This window comes from Falco cherrug (assembly GCF_023634085.1).
Source record: "Falco cherrug isolate bFalChe1 chromosome W unlocalized genomic scaffold, bFalChe1.pri SUPER_W_unloc_1, whole genome shotgun sequence".
NCBI classification, from domain to species: domain Eukaryota; kingdom Metazoa; phylum Chordata; class Aves; order Falconiformes; family Falconidae; genus Falco; species Falco cherrug.
This window is the reverse complement of record NW_026599288.1, coordinates 11,740,505-11,759,049: the sequence shown is the minus strand read 5'-3', so window position 1 is coordinate 11,759,049 and position 18,545 is coordinate 11,740,505. Positions and strand designations below refer to the sequence as shown.

At 44.2% G+C, this 18,545-nt stretch overlaps 1 protein-coding gene across 1 annotated transcript in view; it reads left to right on the top strand.

Annotated features, from left to right (window-relative positions):
• Window positions 1-11,969, top strand: part of LOC129734925 (uncharacterized) — a 254,926-nt gene extending 242,957 nt beyond the window's left edge. The window contains exon 2 of the mRNA XM_055700346.1: window positions 10,036-11,969. Within this exon, the coding sequence (XP_055556321.1) occupies window positions 10,382-11,113 (732 nt within the window). The 5' untranslated portion in view covers window positions 10,036-10,381 and the 3' untranslated portion in view covers window positions 11,114-11,969. The remainder of the gene's footprint in view (window positions 1-10,035) is intronic.
• Window positions 11,970-18,545: the final 6,576 nt, after the last annotated feature.

The window sequence follows — 18,545 nt, the reverse complement described above, 5'->3', positions numbered from 1 at the left end:
TTACGTCCAAAGCAACATTTTCAATCTAAGTTACAGGACCATATGATCAGTATCATGTCTGGAAACTGGGCATCATTACAAGAGCTTGCGTAAAGTGCCTGCAGAACCATAGTTTTTAGTTGAGGGGTGTGATGTGGGGTGATCCCAAGACAGCACACAGAGGTGGCCTAAGCCCAACAGAACAGGGTCACAGAAACAGAAACAGGGTCATGGCCAGAAAACACCCAAAAGAACTGATGTGGTTCATCTATACCAGATAGGTCAACAATTTAATTGTAATCTGCACTTCACCCAGTTTGCACAGCCACTAGGATAAATATCATATATGAAGAATGATATTAAGATTGTCTTATGTTTAATCACAGGATAGCTCGTGCATATCTACCCTGTCTTTATTTAGTTTTTATGCTTCTACTTCAGCAGTATTTGCAAACATTTGAAGCAGAGCAATGTAGCCAACACTGAGTGTACACCTGTGTTGGGGTCTGGAGCGGGTCTGCAGGCGAGTTAGTTGACTTCAAAGACTTAGCCGTGTACCTTTAAGACAGCCACAAATTGTCAGGTATGTAAACAGGATGTGATGAATAGGAACTTAGGAACGCAGCATACGGGCACCTACAGCAACAGCAAATAGCAAGCAAGAAGAAGGACACAAAAACCTATCAGGGTCTAACACCTGCACTGTCTAAGATATATAAATAGTTTGTATAAACAATAAAGGGGCCATTTTGTCCGAACCCAGCCACGCAGACATAGTGTTTCTTTTAAGTTTGCCTCGACTTGCGTCACCACATTTGGTGACCCCGACGTGCCGATGTGATCCCAGTAAAGGGTTTCAAAAAGAGACCCTGAGACTGTGCCGATCTGACCCCGGTAAGGGGTGTCAGGAGCAGATCCTGAAACTGTGACCAGCGGGTTGCTGGGGAGGCAGAGCCTGGTGAAGCGGAGTAGCGCAGCGAGCGGCTGCAAGATCCCGGGAGAAGGTGACACTTCTCCCTGGTAAGGTGAGCCACCAGGGACAGCATGGGGAGTAAGTTATCTAAAGAAGATACCATGGTGCTATCAATGTGGAAATTAGTATTAGAGAAGCATGGAATTACTTTAGATGGGCTTCGGTTAAAAGATATGTTATTGTGGGCCAAAACACATGGAGTGGAAATGTCCCCCGCGACTGCTCTTAGTGTGTGGACCTGGGACAATTTAGGATCAACAGTGTCAGAAGCTCTGGAAAAAGGGGACAAAGAGGCGTCGGGGTTTTTGCTTACCTGGGGACTGCTTAGACATGTTGTAGGGGGCTTCAAGAATCCGCAAGACGCAAATGGGGGCTTGCAAAATCAGCAAACTGGGATTGGGGGCTTGCCAAATCAGCAAAATGCGACTGGGGGCTTGCAGACTCCGCAAGACGCGAGTGGGAGCTTAAAAAGTCAGCAAAATGCAAGTGGGGGCTTAAAAAGTCAGCAAAATGCGAATGAGGGTACATCGTTCAAACCTACCCTGTATCCCCCTCCGGAGTACAGACAAGAGGATGAGGGGATGGGGGAGGGGGAGAGTCTGTGCCCCTTAGCAGACGCCACTCCCCAATGCCTGAATCCCCTAAATCTCTCCGACTGCATCAACTTATACTTGATACCGATTCCGAGGACGACAAGCAGAAGCCTCGGTGGACCGATCCCAGCCCCCCTGACTCCCCCCAACATTTGTGCCAGCCCACACGCCTTCCCCCCTCGGCTCCGCCCCACCCCGCCCCCTCGGCTCCAGCCCTGCCTGCGCAGGATGGAAATTCCGAAAACCCGGATTTGGGTTCAGCTACAACAACGTTATCAGTCACAGACAATGAAAAAGTTGGAGTTGGTAAAAATCCAGTTTCCAGTGCTACAAGTAATGACGCGTGACCCTCGCCGATTTTGGCAGGCTGTAAGAGATGGGGCATTAAGAGACGGGAACTGGGATTTAGCAGAACTGATAGGCGGACCACTCCTTGATCTTCCTACTCCTTCCACCGATGCACCGCATGCATATCCTATTGTACTGGGAGATGCGGCTGCTGGTAATCCTCACGTTCATACACCATTTGCTTGGAAAGTAGTACAGGACTTGCAAAAAACTGTTTTGCAGTACAGGGTGACTGTGTTCTGTCACGCAGAAAACCTGTCTATAATTTACTGTATTACAGTGGTTGAAATGTATTTTGCTGTTAAAAAAAAAAAAAAAAAAAAAAGGAATTGTAGAATTGTACGGAACAGAGACAGTGGGTTGTTTTGACATTGATAATGTGCAGTTTTGGCCTTGCTTTGAATGATGTGTAGCTGAGATCCTGCAGCAAAGAGTTAAATAACTTTGGGGGAGTATGAGTAGAAACTAGGATGAGATGGAAGTCTGTGAACGAGTAGTTTTAACCTATCACCTTTAAAATAACAAAGTCTGCATAGCATGTGTATTTTTAGCTGGGGGCAGAAATTGGTGTGAATCTATTAATAAAGTGGCACTAACTTAAAAAAAATTAAAAAAAAAAAAAAAAAGGGAGGGCGGGTGGGAAATGAAGGGAATGACCCCAGAGGCACGATTAGAGAAAGCATGAAGGTGTCTTAGTACGCATGAAAAACCCTCGTACCGGGCATTGGTCAGGACCGCATGAATTGTTAACTTGGGGGAGAGGTTATGCTTGTGTTTCTACAGATGAAGGTCTGTTATGGATACCTGCTCGCTGTGTGCGGCCTGAGCTTAGCGTGCCGGATCGTGGGAGCGCTGCTGCCGCCAATCAACCCAACAACTAATGTGTGGCCTCCTTACTGAACCAGTCCTTGTTTGGTGTGCCCTTCCTTGAAACTGACTTGCAGACATTGTTGCAAAAAAGTGAATGTAGGCGGGGAATGAAGAATCTTACTGAAATTCTTGATATTTTCGATAATTGATTACCTCTGTATAATGTTAACCCAAAAGAAGTCAATATTGTTTGCACTTTGAATGTCGATACCTTGTTTGTTAGGCAGTTAAGAATGTGAGTCAAATTTGCCACCATTATATACAAAACAGAGCAACTATTGGTTTTTGTTGTTGGCTCAAGAACATGGCCGTGAGGATTTTGATAGTATGTGCTGGGTGGATTTTAGGCGCCCCATTGCAGCAACATGTTACCAAAATCTGAGAAAATGTCAGCCTTTTTGGCATCCATTCACTCAATTGGCAGTATTGTTTGTTTGCTATTACCTTGGCTGCCGTCATGTTTGCAAGGGCCCTGCAGAACATGGCAAACCTGGTACAAGCTGTTCAAAAAACAAAAAGGGGGAATTGTTGGGGTCTGCAGTGGGTCTGCAGATAAGTTAGTTGACTTCAGAGACTTAGCCGTGTACCTTTAAGACAGCCACAGATTGTCAGGTATGTAAACAGGATGTGAAGAATCGGAACTTAGAACCGCAGCATAGGGGCACCTACAGCAACAGCAAATAGCAAGCAAGAAAAGGGACACAAAAACCTATCAGGGTCTAACACCTGCTACCACCTTCCCAAGGAAATTGCCAACCGGATTGTTTCTTATTTGTGGTAATAGAGCATGGAATGGAATTCCTTTCCGACCTATTGGTGGCCCATGTACAATTGGTCGTTTAAGTCAGTCTAGCACTACCCCATCTAGCATCACCCCAATAAAACTCATCCCACACGCTGGAAAAGAGATACAACGGTCCAATCAAAAAAGGACTGTGATGATAACGTAAAATTATGGAATTATGGGGAATTCATTGCTGCTTCAATATTTTTTCCAGGCTTGGCTGCTGGTAAAGCACGCTCTAACCTAAAAGAACTGTCTAGTTGGGTAACTAAACAAGCAAATTTGACTAGTAGAGTTTTAGGAGAACTAGCAGATGATTTAGCTCAGACTCAGCATGCTGTCTTACAAAATCGCATGGCAATAGACTTTTTGCTTTTAGCCCACGTGCACGGGTGTGAAGAATTTGAAGGGCTCTGCTGTATGGATTTAGAAGATTGTTCTAATTCCATCCACGGACAAATAAAAGAATTAATCAACCATGCTGATAAAATCCAGCAAGACAAGGGATTCTTTGGTCTTGAAGGTTTTACAAATTGGTTTGGTTTGTCAGGATGGATAAAGAGCTTTTTGCAAAGTGCTATGCTTATCATGATTGTAATCATAGTAGTAGTAGTAATATTTTCTTGCTTATTGTCATGTATGCGTAAAAGCTTAGATCGTGTTGTGAATCAGGCCCTGCTCATACAAAAAGAAAAAGGGGGAATTGTTGAAGAATGGCTGGATGAGAAGGGTCACAGATCATTAGGGCATTTGTACGAGCAGAGCCAAATCTAACCGGTGTGCTATCAAGACTAGGCCTCAGCTGAAATTGCCAGCTATGCCGATGGCTGCAGAATTGCAAGGACACCGCGACCTTAACAAGTTTCACAAACAACTCCAAGGAAGTATGTGCAGTAAAGATAAAGAAGTTCCTTAAGCTAGCTAACCGCAAGTAGGAGGACCATGTAAATGAGTAGGTAGTGATTCTAGCCAATCATAGACTGCCGAGTATGCATAATTAGATACACTGTATAAATAAGAGCTATTCGGGCTAATAAATTGAATCATGCTTTATCACTCATACTGAGTCGGCTGCGTGTTATTCCCCGCTGCTCGCGGGTCAGGAGAGTTATTCTCTTCTCAGTATCTGGTACAATGCTGTCTTGGGTTTAGTATGAGAATAATGTTGATATTACACTGATGTTTTTAGTTGTTGCTAGGTAATGTTTATACTAAGTTAAGGACTTTTCAGTTTCTCAGGCCCTGCCAGTGAGAAGGCTGGAGGGGCACAAGAAATTGGGAGGGGACACCACCAGGACAGCTGACCTGAACTAGCCAAAGGGATATTCCGTACCATAGAACGTCATGCTGAGTATATAAACTGGGGGGTGGGGCAGGCTGATCGCTTCTTGGGGACTGGCTGGGCCTCAGTCAGTGGGTGGTGAGCAATTGTATTGTGCATCACTTGTTTTGTTGTTTTTTTTTCCTTTGGGATTTTATTCCTCTCTCTCCTTTTCATCACTATTAATATCATCATAATAATAATATTTATCATAATATTTCATGTTAATTATTAAATTGTTCTTATCTCAACCCACGAGTTTTAGCTTTTTCCTGATTCTCCTCCCCATCCCACTGGGGGGGGGGGGGAGGAGTGAGCGAGCATCTGTGTGGTACTTGGTTGCTGGCTGGGGTTAAACCATAACAGAACATGTTTGCACAAAGTTCCCAGGGTGTGAAACACACTGAGATCATTACCCACCACTGCTGTGAGAACCAGATGGTTTGCAATGAATCTGGCTGGTAGGCTGCTAGTCATGCCTGTTCCTGCACACACCAGATGAGGGGCCTGAAGAGGGACTACTCTCAAAGCCAGGCTACCAAGGAACCACTCTCCTGTAGGATGCACACATGCTACCAAAATCAATGACTTTGTCAAGGGCATAGTCATTGCACTTTGCCCCAGAACATCAGAGCTGCAGAGGAATTAATTTTTGACTTAATTGTTGAAGCAAGTCCATCCATACAAAAGAAGGAACTCTGCTAATGAGAACTAGGCACAGCAGGACCTGAGTGGCTATACTCTGTTATGATGTGATGGGCAGCTAATTCATTTAAAGGGTCTGAAACACTAGTGGAGGTTTCTCCAATATGGTTCTTCTCCCAAACACAGCTTTGATTCAGTCTAAATCTGTGTGGGAGAGGGAAAAGCCAGCATTATTGTAACTGAGGCTTTCACAGAGTCTTAATCTGTTGCTTAGAATGTTTTTTTCCCCATCATCTTCTGCCTGAAGGAAATTGCAATCTATCATTTAAATTGGAAAAAAAAAAAAAAAAGACAACCCAAAAGAAGACCCCACCACACACCCAAAAAACCCACACAACCCCAAAACCAAAAGAACAAACCAAAAAACCCAATCAATATACAGAGGAACATTGGGCTACTGGGGACAACAGGAGATACATCAAAGAACCAGGAACAGAGAAGTCAAAGCACAGGGTGGAAGGAGTAAGTTTACAGCCTCAAAAACAAAATGAAAGTTAACAAAACATGATGCTCAGAGGGGCCTTTCTGAATCATCTCATACAGTCCTAATCCAAAGTGCTCTACTACCATGTGGTCAAAGTTCACCCTTCATTAACATACTTTGTACCTTATGAGTTGCTACTCTGCCAGTTGTTAATTACACTGATCAATAGTCAGATTTTTTTCTCTAAAAATCAACCCTTCTAATTTCCTTCTAAAAAAGTAACAGGCTGCTCCCCTGAGTAGGGAACATTTTTAGTTACTACTAAAAATAGTAACTATTTTTGCTATGACTTTTGCCTGGCCAAAGTAATCACCATTGTTATGTTTATCCAGTCTCTGGTGTCATGATAAATTAATCTGATTTCCTTCCCCGCAAATTCCCACTCTTCTGCTAAAACTATATTTGAATAGAAATTGGAGGTCAAGTGCACAAATCCAACTTTTAAAAAGCAATAGAAAGTCTTAAAAGCACTGCACACCTAAGATTATAAATGCACATTTTGAATCAGTATGTTGCAAAATTGATCAAATTTCTGACCACAGGTCCAACAAGATTTCAGAACAGGTCTCTGCTTCAGACATCTTTCACAGCTTGAAGACAAGTAAGCTTTTTTCCCTTTTTCCAACTCCCAATTGATTTCTCACCTGTGAAATTATTCAACTATTTCAGTTTAATAACCTGAAAAATCTTTTTCATGCCCCTGAAAAGATGATTACCAGAGAAGCTGGGGCTTTGCACATAAACCTAGGCACCAAGTGTTCAGATAGAAACTTTTCCAGTTCACTAGTTTGACAGCAAAATGTTGATATCATGTTCTTCTGAATGTTTTATTTATACAGTAGCAAGTTTCTTTCACACAGGTTGATTCTGAATTAAATATTTGTGTGGAATCTTTAAAATAGCTGATTACATATTGAAAATCAAACCCAGCTATGTTAGCCAGTGAAATGCCTGGCAAGTTCCATATTGTTATCTGTTACCACCTGACAGACATCAATGGTTGAGATTGCAACAATAAGCAATAATATCAAACTAGATTTCTCCAGCAAAATGTTTCTGCACCTGTCTCTGCAATTTCCCTTCCACTAAACCCCCAAGCATCTCCCTCTATCTCTTCCTATCTTTTCTTTATGCACTGTTAAGTCCCCAAATGTTTAATCTCCTACCACCTGCTCCCTGCCATGGATATTTTGCAGCTGCTCAGAGCTTTACAGCTCTTGTAGTCTGTGACTTCCAGGAAAGCAACTAAAGCTAAAAGAGTGCATGTAGTAACCACTACATTCCCTACTTCTGCAGTAATATTCCAAGAAACTTTCTTTAAACTTGGATATAAGACTGTTTCTCTGCTTAACTGTCTCTTTCACACAGGACCTCTATAAGCAGTAGCTTGGTAGAGGGAAAGTTGAAGCATACCAGAGAACAGGCTGACAACTAATCAGACATCTCTGAAGCCTTGCCACTTGTCTCCAGGGTGCAGAAATTTATCTTGTTCAGATTAGTACAGGACAAGCATATATACCTAACCAGAATGTTGCTCTCTTCCAGCAGCAGGAAGCAGTACAGCTTATCTATAGAGGTGATAAAACCAACATGCAGCCTCAAATATTTGTAGGAAAAACAACCCTCTCTGCTTCGGAATTCTGTTCTGCTGACAAGCAGGTGTTGAGAAGTGCACTGCAAAATAAGCAGCTGTCCCAAACCCAGAGTCATTAATGCTTTCAGTGATTAAATGAGCTACATATGTCCCCATGAATGTATTGACAAGAATTTCTCAAAGTGCCATTTAAAATAAGGTGGCCAAAAAAGCTGGGCATTGCTCAAAGCAAGCAAGGTATTTTTTTATGCTGCAATTGCTTTTGGTCTCTGATATGTTGATTCCTATACCTGTACTGTGAAGGAGCTGCCCTTGGCTGTGCAACCCACTTTACGGGGGCAGGAAAAGAAGGGTCTAGCAGAAGGCAGAGGCCTCTCCCCTACAAATTCTGAAGCGGGAGGTAAATTAATGCTGATTTGTTTAGAAAAAGAATTTGGTGCTCAGAGGACCACTGCAGTCGTCAGCCGCAGCAAAAAGTGTACGCCCAATGCATATACCCAAGTGTTACATTTAATGTTTCCTGGAAAAGCTCCCTCCATCCCAGCAGGTTTTGGTGGCATGTTTGTGTCTACCAAGGTTTCAGAAACTCTGACTTTGGAAAAGATTTGACTACTGTGGGAAAATCACCTTGAGGGAGGGAATTAGAGAAAAATTGGGTCCTAATAGAAGCGTAGTATTACAGAAAGATTTTTTAGGGTAAAATACAGCTATCACTTTCAGGATGGTTGGCATGCACGGAATCTACATCACCACAGTTCCCTAAGCAACACACCCTGCCAGCTCAGCACATGCTGATAGGCGTGACAGAGGATGGAGCGGAGTGGAGACACCATGGCCAGGCTCTGTTGTGCTCCCTGCAGGAATGGGAACTTGATGGCACCACACAGCTGATAAGCTGCATAGCAGTTGTCGCATGAAGAATCCATGAGATGTCTGTGGCTGAGTCAACCATTGTGGCAAAATGACTTTCCTCAGATGAAATAATCTCATTGTAATACTAACGCACACCTCCCATGTCAAAGTTACCTGCCTCCAAGGTAACACTACACCTCACTGGGCATGTGATACCAGTTAGCAACAACAATATGTATGACTAGAGTCACTCAAGCGCCACCTAAATGTGATGGAAATGGACTAGTCCTGGACTGAAATAAGTCCAGAGGAGGGGAATTGTCTAAACTCCTGGATTACCACACTCTGATTCAGTGTTCACAGAGCTAGGTCAAGCTGACTCACTCTCTAAAGTTGTTATGAATGAAGGGACTCCTAATCAAGGTAGTCAGCCTTAGGGAGGATGAGAAACACAGAACAGAGAGTGAAAAGAACACCGTTATCTACGTTATGCAGAAAGAAGCCTTCAAGTGAGGGAAGTTCTAGCTATAAGAGGAAACAGGCTGATAAGGTGTTGCAATCCACTGACATCAACAGAAAATTAGTTGAAAATAGGACAAAGGTAATTGTGGTAGCGGGAGACAATGACCTCCAACTCAAATAGCGGCCCCAAAAGAAGGCAAAACCATGCTTGAGGAGCATGCGTAGTTGTTAGAGAACTTCAGTAGTACTATCTGAGGATGCATACTAATTTGCATTGGAAGCAAGAAACTTGTAACCAATCCTGTGTATGATGAATGAATACGCAATATACTATGAAGTATAAAAAGTGGAGAGATGAGGGGAGACGAGAGGGGAAGATTCCATCATAACTCCTGGGATCAGTCGGCGGGCTGAACCTGTCTTCTCCCCCCATAGGGACGCCTATTGGGTAAGAACTTTGTCTTATGCATGCTTAATAGCTAACTCACGCTAGCTGTTATTAGTGATTATAGTTTGGTTGTATATCACTTCAAGCTTGTTTTTGCAGACAGTCTCTATCAATGGCAATCACGAACCTTAATTTGTCAGGATTTTATATTAATAAAGAGTGTTCTTCCGTAAACTGATAGTGTTAGTCCTTTGTGGACGCTAGCAGTTCCTGGCAACAGGTAACATATTCGAATAAAGTGGAAAGACCCGCTGGGGGATCCCCCTTATGCTGTAGAAGAATGGCTGCAGAAGCGTGGCCTTAGAATCTCTGAAGATCTGCACAATCCAGGCCTGGTATTAGAATAGGCCTGTAATCAGAACTGTACTGAAGTTGCTGTGCTGAAGTTAACAAGAAAGGTAGCCTTGAGCTATTCTTGAATCCTGAGACCAAGTAATTATGTTGTGCCAACAGGCCGTGGCTGTAACAAGATACAGCTGCTGGGAAAGCAGGTGCAGGGCCAAGAAAGATAGGGACCGGTATGGGAATATAGGGAGTAACAAACTACAAGGCTGAAGCATAGCAACACAATTAGCTACATGGATAGAATGCTTATTTTAGTCATGATAGTTAGGGGTGTGAGAACCGTGCGTGTTTAGAGACTACTAACCAATTATATTTCTGCTTTACGAATATGCATGTGTATCGGTTCTATATAAGTAGTGTTAGAAACTAATAAAGTTGAGCAAGATGCATAACTCATATTGAGCATCTTCTTGACTCCGGTGAACCCTTCTTCCAACAATTGGCGCCCGAACCACGGGAAAGCTGGAAAAACTCTGCCTTTGCATTGCGAGGGTCGGCTTTGCGAATTGAGAGTCGCTGAGAGGAGTTTGAGCAGGAAGGCATCCGTAAGGAGTAAAGACGTCTGAATCCGGCAGTGAGCTCCTGCACGGATCCGCACCGGTAAGACCGTTTTTCCCTCGATAATGGAAAGGGAGGCGGCACTCACGCTATTATCTGATATTCTTGCTAAGCGAGAGGCTAGCGTGAGCACAAAGAAGCTCCATGATCTCTGTAGGTGGACAAATGAAAAAGGACACCTAAAAGACCCGCAATTGATGTTTAGTGTGACTGAGTGGCGAGAGATCGGGGATTCCCTTTGCGATGCGACCCTTAGTGGCAGCAAGTCGGCCAAGGACTTGGGGACTACCTGGCGGGAGGTCGTGAACCATTTACGATCAATGGTTGCGGAGAAAAAAATGGCTATGGCTGCTTCAGACCTCCTTGGTAGGGAAACCGAGTCGGAGTCTACCCGATTATTTGGTCAAGGCGCTCCGTCTGCAAAAGGCATAATTGTGCCTATTACAAAATCTGCGACAGAGCTATTACAGCCGACACCATCTCCGGAGGGTGCCGCCGCAACAGGTGCTCCACGCCGACCTGAAAGCTACCGAGAGCCGCCCCCCGTGCTAGATGAGGAAGAGGGTACAAGTGCGGGTCCGAGAGCGCCTCTGAATGAAAGCGCAGAGTCCGATAAAGAAAATGAACCCACCCCAGCTGCCCCGATCCCCCGTCCCCGAACAAAACCCTCCGACCGGACCCTAAACCGCTTGCAGCAGCAATTGAACGAATGCCATCTGCCTACTGCCGGTCGTGATCTTCGGGTCCTGACCCAGGAAGGCGTTATCCTCCACCATGCCGCTTCCCAAAGTCGTTAGTCTGGGGTTATATGAGACGCTATATTGGAGGGAGAGTGGCAGGCTGCTTCTGCTGTTGCATGTCTGGTGTGGACCACCACTTTACCAGATGGTTCAGCAGCCGCAGCATGGAAACCTTTTGATTGGAAGTTTATGCAGCACCTACGACAAACTGTTACACAATATGATTTACAATCAGAACCAGCCAAGCACCTGCTGAATTATTTGTTTGACTCTGAAATCATGACACCCAGTGACTGTACTTCGCTAGCCAGATTGCTTCTTACACCAGCACAGTTCCCCGCACCCCACCAGCATGCCGTCAGTGCCCCGCGGCTCCCCCCGCTCGCCCGACCACCCACCGCCACGGATCCCCCCAGCTGCTGGCGAAAAGTGGAGTCCAGAGTTCGGTGTAGAGCTGCAGATCGCACCCCCGCCGGTGGTAAGACCATGTAGAGTAAATCGCGGCAGAACTCTACGCTAAATTCCTCTCTGTGAGAGGAAGGGGGGGGGCACTACGTAAGGCCGCGACAAGTAAATCGCGGCAGGGCTTCCCCGCGCTGATATCCTTTCTGTGAAAGGGGAGAGCTCTGAGAAGACCGCGATGGAATGATGGAATTAGACGCGGCAATTAAACTGTTAACTGGCATCCTCCTTGGGAGAGGGGAGGGCGTTAAAGAGACAAAAGTGGAGACCTTAGTTCGCTGGGCACGAAAAAAGAATAAGAAACCCGAGCCCGCGTTATTGATTAGTATTGCGGAATGGAGAGAACTGGGAAATTGCCTCTGGGGTGGCGGTCGATAGTTAACACTCTGGAAACTATGAAAGCGGGGAAAAAAAAAAAAAAAAAAGTAGCGGCAGCTATAGAAGCCTTGGGGAGAGATGTTGTAGAAAAGCCGGTGGAGCAGAAGGGTGATTCACCTAAGCCTTCTCTCTTGGCTACACTTTTCGGAGTTGGGCATACTATTCCTATGAAGGGTATGTCTGCCCCTGCATGTTCAACAGTGCCGGAGCTTTTAGATAAGACAACGGACAAACCGAAAGTTACTCCTCGGGAGCCTGCTGTAACTGAGCCGAACCCGAAGAGGCTGCTGAGCCTCCCCAGGAGGGCGGGGTAGCGAGTCCTGCTGCACCAATCACGTCAGGGCGGGCAGAAGCGCCGTGCGATGACGTATCCTTGTCGTCCTGAAACATCATCTGACGAATTTGAGGAGGAAGGCGGGGAAAAGCCTTGTGATAACAGTACAGAGAAATCCTTACAGGAGGTAATAGATAAATTAAGAAACCTGGTAAAGCGAGTTAAAATGAACCTGCCTACTACTTCAATACCTGTAGTTCCTCCAGTTAGCCCAACTACCCCACCGATGCTGAACTCGAGAAAAGATCCAATTCTACAGCATTGGTCTGGTATTGTTCGTGATGCTATTTTGGAGGACGATTGGCAGGTGACCAGCTCGTTAGCTTGTCCAGTACTGATTAATAATCGTGATGCACATAACTGGGACACGATTTATGGAAGGTTAATGATCAGATTTTAGTGATGGGAGTGTTGCAACCTCCTCTTCCACCTTTTATGATGATCCCTCAGATTTGGCAAATTGTTGTGATAGACTTGAAAGACAGTTTTTTTTTTCATGATTCCCTTACACCCTGATGACACACAAAGAGACTCACTAACGATGATTTGCAACCGTTCCGATCCTGGTTGCATGGCACCGAAGCCAACAGTCCCCGAACTTGTTCACCAGAACAGCGGGCTGCCCTGAAAGTTGTGTCCCGCAAGATTCAGACTGGCTGGTGTGGTCACCGAATGGCAAATCATCTGTTATCCTTTTTGGTTTGTAATGTTGCCACTTCACCTTTTGCCCTGATTTTGCAATGGCAAAAGAAAAAGGGGGAAAATACAGCGATCATTTTAGAGTGGTTGTTTTTGCCATTGCAACCCAGACATCGTATTTTAAGTCGCCCTGAAGCAGTAGCGGCCTTGGTGAGAAAAGGAAGAGACAGGATTGTTGAAATTGATGGGACTGAACCGGCAGATATCAGTATTCCAGTCCATGGTGATGATTATGAGTGGCTCCTGAGACATTCAACAGCCATACAGGAAGCCTTGATGGGCTATACAGGTGTTGTACACAACAACCGGCCAAAAAGACCTCTCTGGAAGATGTTAGAGCATTACCAGTGGATTGCGAGACCGTTATCCTCAAAAAGACCAGCTGAAGGGCCAACGGTATTTACAGATGCAGGACGAAAGATGAAGAAGGCTGCGTGTGTTTGGCAATCCGATAATCAGTGGCAGAAACACGTGACCACTGGTGAACCACGGGACAACCTTCAAACCTTAGAACTGAAAGCAGTTGTTGAAAGGGCAAACCGTACCCTGAAGGATTATCTTCAGAGACAGAAAGTATCGCAGGACACAGACGTAACTAAAGGGTTGACTAAGGTGTTGTTTACCTTAAACTATCTCTCCCTTATGGAGGGTAGAAAGGGACCACCTGTTGTTATACATCACCAAACAGCACGAGGGAACTAAACAACTACAGCTCCTGGTTTGAATGTTCTGTATAAAAATATGACCTCAGGCCTATGGGAAGGACCTAATCAGGTGTTATTTATCGGTAGAGGTTATTTTTGTATCTCCACAGATAAAGGACCTATATGGGTCCCTAGCAAGTTTGTGCGACCTGTATGTCAAGACCAGAAGACGGAAGAGAAGACTCAGAGCAAGCAGACGGAATAAACTGTCTATGTTGTAAGGGATGTAACCCGCGGGTATTGTGCCAATGTATGCTATGTGGGGTAAAACGGTTCTGTAAGCCAAAGCTGAAATGTCAATGGTGTAAAGAGTGTATGTGTTTGATTAGTAACCGGGCATGAAGCAAGAGAAAGCATACGACTAGTGTAATACCATGCTGATTGGCGACAGCATACATCATCAGAATCTGTGAAAGCACAGATTTGTGGGGTGGAATGTGAGGAAAAAAAAAAAAAAAAAGGTGGAAATTGTAGGACTAAACATGTTTAAGTGGTGGACTTGGTTTACGGTCTTGATGAATTCTTTTACCCGTTGGCCAAAGTATTTTTGACATCTTGCCTAGGACAAACATATGGGTGACATGGGCAAATATCATGGGAATAACAGTCTTTTGTTTAAGTCTGCAACAGGCAGACAACCCCTTTAGAACTTGTTTAATTGGTATTCCCCTGCAAGAGAATTAAACAAATTTTGATGGGTTTTGGAATGTTAAAACAGTGGATCTGACTTCCAGTCAGAATGGTACATGTATGAGTCCAAATGGGCAATTTGTTTGGCCTTCTATGTGTAATGCAGCGTGGCAGAAAACGGTTATTGAGAATTTAAATCGACCATATCATTTACCATTGCATGAGTTAGACCTGTTATAAACGATAACAATTAAAACAATTTTATTTTGGGTTCAATCAATTTAAGTTGAGAAACAATAAGCAAGGACAGCGCTGGGTGCGCGCAGAACTCAATTGGTTCCACCACGCACACACCTGAGTCCTAAAAGCAGCGTCTTTTATGCCTGGATAGCTCAGTCAGTAGAGCATCAGACTTTTAATCTGAGGGTCCAGGGTACAACAATTACACTTATCACAGTACATTCTATTTTTGACATGAATCATGACTGCGTTTATCACAGACCTATTGGGTAGCATTGTGCCCATTAAATACGTTAACGTAACTGCAATGGGAATGCCAGAATACAACGACACGCTATCACCACTTCAACCTCTGAATGGCACTGGAGTAATTTGGTTTGGTGAACCGTGACGATTGTGGCTAGCACGACAAGGTGAATGGGAGTTTTATACAAGGTTTCAAAATCTAACCGGTTCACCTATTTGGGTGTTGGAAGAAGGGTTCGCCGGAGTCAAGAAGATGCTCAATATGAGTTATGCATCTTGCTCAACTTTATTAGTTTCTAACACTACTTATATAGAACCGACACACATGCATATTCGTAAAGCAGAAATATAATTGGTTAGTAGTCTCTAAGCACGCGCGGTTCTCACACCCCTAACTATCATGACTAAAATAAGCATTCTATCCATGTAGCTAATTGTGTTGCTATGCTTCAGCCTTGTAGTTTGTTACTCCCTATTTTCCCATACCGCTCCCTATCTTTCTTGGCCCTGCACCTGCTTTCCCAGCAGCTGTATCTTGTTACAGCCACGGCCTGTTGGCACAACATAATTACTTGGTCTCAGGATTCAAGAATAGCTCAAGGCTACCTTTCTTGTTAACTTCAGCACAGCAACTTCAGTACAGTTCTGATTACAGGCCTATTCTAATACCAGGCCTGGATTGTGCAGATCTTCAGAGATTCTAAGGCCATGCTTCTGCAGCCATTTTTACTACATTAGGGGTGAATTGAAAACTGGAGGCCTACATGTAAATATATCAGGGGGCTATCAGTTGCCACCGGGAGTCTTTTTGATATGTGGAGATAGAGCATGGCCAGGGATTCCTTTGAATCTTGTCAGTGGACCATGTTATTTAGGGCGTTTAACTTTCTTTGCTCCACGTATGAAGGACTTATTGAAAATGACTCCACAATTTCATAGATCACGAAGGGCACTGCGCACCTTTGATGAAACATGTAATGACCGAGTCGATCTGCAGCCTGTAACAACAAATGTCTTAGCCTCCATATTTATGCCAGGAGTAATGACTGCATTAAACGCTAAGAATATACAAAGATTAGCGTGTTGGGGAGAGAAACAATTTAATCTTACATCGCAGATTTTAAGTTCGTTATCGCTTGACGTAGATAGTGTTAGGCATGCTACATTACAAAATAGAGCTGCAGTAGATTTTTTGTTATTAGCACATGGACACGGTTGTGAGGATTTTGAAGGGATGTGTTGTGTGAACCTTTCCGATCATTCCATATCTATGCACAAGAAGTTGTCACAACTGCAGGGAAACATGAAGCATATTCTTGCTGATGATAATCCCTTTGATGAATGGTTGAGAGGATTGGGCATAACAGGTTGGTTAAAGACGTTATTGATGGAAGGAATACGCTTTGTTATAATCATTATTGTAATGCTTTTAGTTTTTAGCTGTGTTTTATTTGTTTAAAGAGAGTAGTTTTTAACATAACCAATCAGGCCTGGCTTGTGCAAAAGAAAAAAGGGGGAACTGTAGAAGAATGGCTGCAGAAGCGTGGCCTTAGAATCTCTGAAGATCTGCACAATCCAGGCCTGGTATTAGAATAGGCCTGTAATCAGAACTGTACTGAAGTTGCTGTGCTGAAGTTAACAAGAAAGGTAGCCTTGAGCTATTCTTGAATCCTGAGACCAAGTAATTATGTTGTGCCAACAGGCCGTGGCTGTAACAAGATACAGCTGCTGGGAAAGCAGGTGCAGGGCCAAGAAAGATAGGGACCGGTATAGGAATATAGGGAGTAACAAACTACAAGGCTGAAGCACAGCAACACAATTAGCTACATGGATAGAATGCTTATTTTAGTCATGATAATTAGGGGTGTGAGAACCGCGCGCGCTTAGAGACTACTAACCAATTATATTTCTGCTTTACAAATATGCATGTGTATCGGTTCTATATAAGTAGTGTTAGAAACTAATAAAGTTGAGCAAGATGCATAACTCATATTGAGCGTCTTCTTGACTCCGGCGAACCCTTCTTCCAACATTATGCTGTTGGCACATTTCCCTGACAAGTCAGTCGAATCACCCTCCAATCGAGCGGGACCATTCAGTGAAGGATCCCTGTAACAGGACACTGACAAACTGGTCGGGCACAAGGGTCTTGGTTTTCCTGGGGTGCTGATAGACCGATCAAACACTAGGGTTCATGAAAATCTTCCCCCTCCCTTCATGTGACAACTACCTTCCCATCAGAAGCGTTGTTAAAGGTCTATGACCTCTGGTATTTCTTCATCAGCCCTTTTGCTGCCTAATTACAGCTTAATTCTTGGCAGAAATCCCAACCTGCTGAACACCCAACAAGCCTGTGGCTCCCTCTTCTGTGCATAGGGCTGATGGGCGGGTTGTTGTTTTGAAGTTCTCCAGGGGGCTCTTTTCCTCTGCTCTGCTACAACTTATAGATGCGACAGCCTGCGTCACATCTTAGGTCTTCCCATAACCTACATGCTGGTGCCTGCTGTCACTCCCTTGCCAACATCTACACCTTGTCACACAGAAAGCACCTTACAAACCTCTGCTGGGAGTTTGTGAGACATCTTTCCTCAGCTGCTTCATCTGCAGTCTCTTTACAGGTGCACACAAAACTCAGTGGCTCTCACATTAAGGACAGAAACCTGCAAATGTACACAAACATACTTGGCTGTGCCCCGGTATTTAAAGTCGTATCGGACCCCACAGCAATCTGAAGTAACGTGGGGGGACAGCAGCAGGAAGGCTGGCAGCAAGGAAGTCTTTAAGAAAAGCATGTTTAGTGATACATGCTAGGCATGTAGGCCAAGGCATACAGATAATTTAAAACTCTTATCTGATGGCTTTCACAGGGGCACTGTAGAGGACTTCCATTGGTTTCCAGTTGCCTCTAAAGCCTAGTGCACCATGGCAGCATGTGAGGTTCAGGCTGTTGTTTGGAAAAAACAAAAAAGAAGAAGTGTACTGAAGAATGGAAACTGCCATTGAAGCCATAAGAGAGGAGCAAAACCGGGCATAGGCCGGGTAGTTTCTTCTTCACACATCCAGTGTTGTAACACCTCCATGTTGTGTCTGAACTGATAAAAAAGGCTTGCCTATCAAAGTTATCCATACAAAAAGCCTACGTGACTGCAAGGGTATAAAATCTCAACTCAGAGAGTGCTCAATGGAGCTCCATCTCAGCCGGCCTGAGATTCCCTATCATCATCACGCTGCACTTTCCCTCTGAGCAAGTTGTATGTCTATTTGCTTTCTTTCACTTGTATCTTACTATAATGTTTTAATCAACTTTTTAGTCTATTTATTTACCTTTCTGTGTGCTGCTTATTATAATACTATCAAGGATGAACAACATACGATCACTGACTCCATTATATTAACAGGGATAGTGGTTTGTTTGTGGGCATTGATTTATGGTGTTTATTAAAGCAATCACATTAATCAGACTGTGAGTCCTAGCATTTGTTTGCACCACCTGGGTCCATAACCGGTGAAGTGGATTCCCTGCTCTGGGTAGCAGGTGGGAAGTCTGTCGGGTCATGACACAGCATAGGAGTCACCTACAGAAACTGCCAAAACAATCTGAAAAAGGCTTACTGAGTAAAGTTATTTCAAGCAAGAACAGAACAGATACCAGAGGCCAATCCACACAACTTGCCCTGTTCTGAAACTTTTCCAACAGCAGCAGGATGCAAAAAAAATCCTCCTCCCAGAACACTTTCCGGACAGTTTTTTAGGAAGGAACATGGCAGCACTGGAACTGGGTAGCAATCTTCCATTA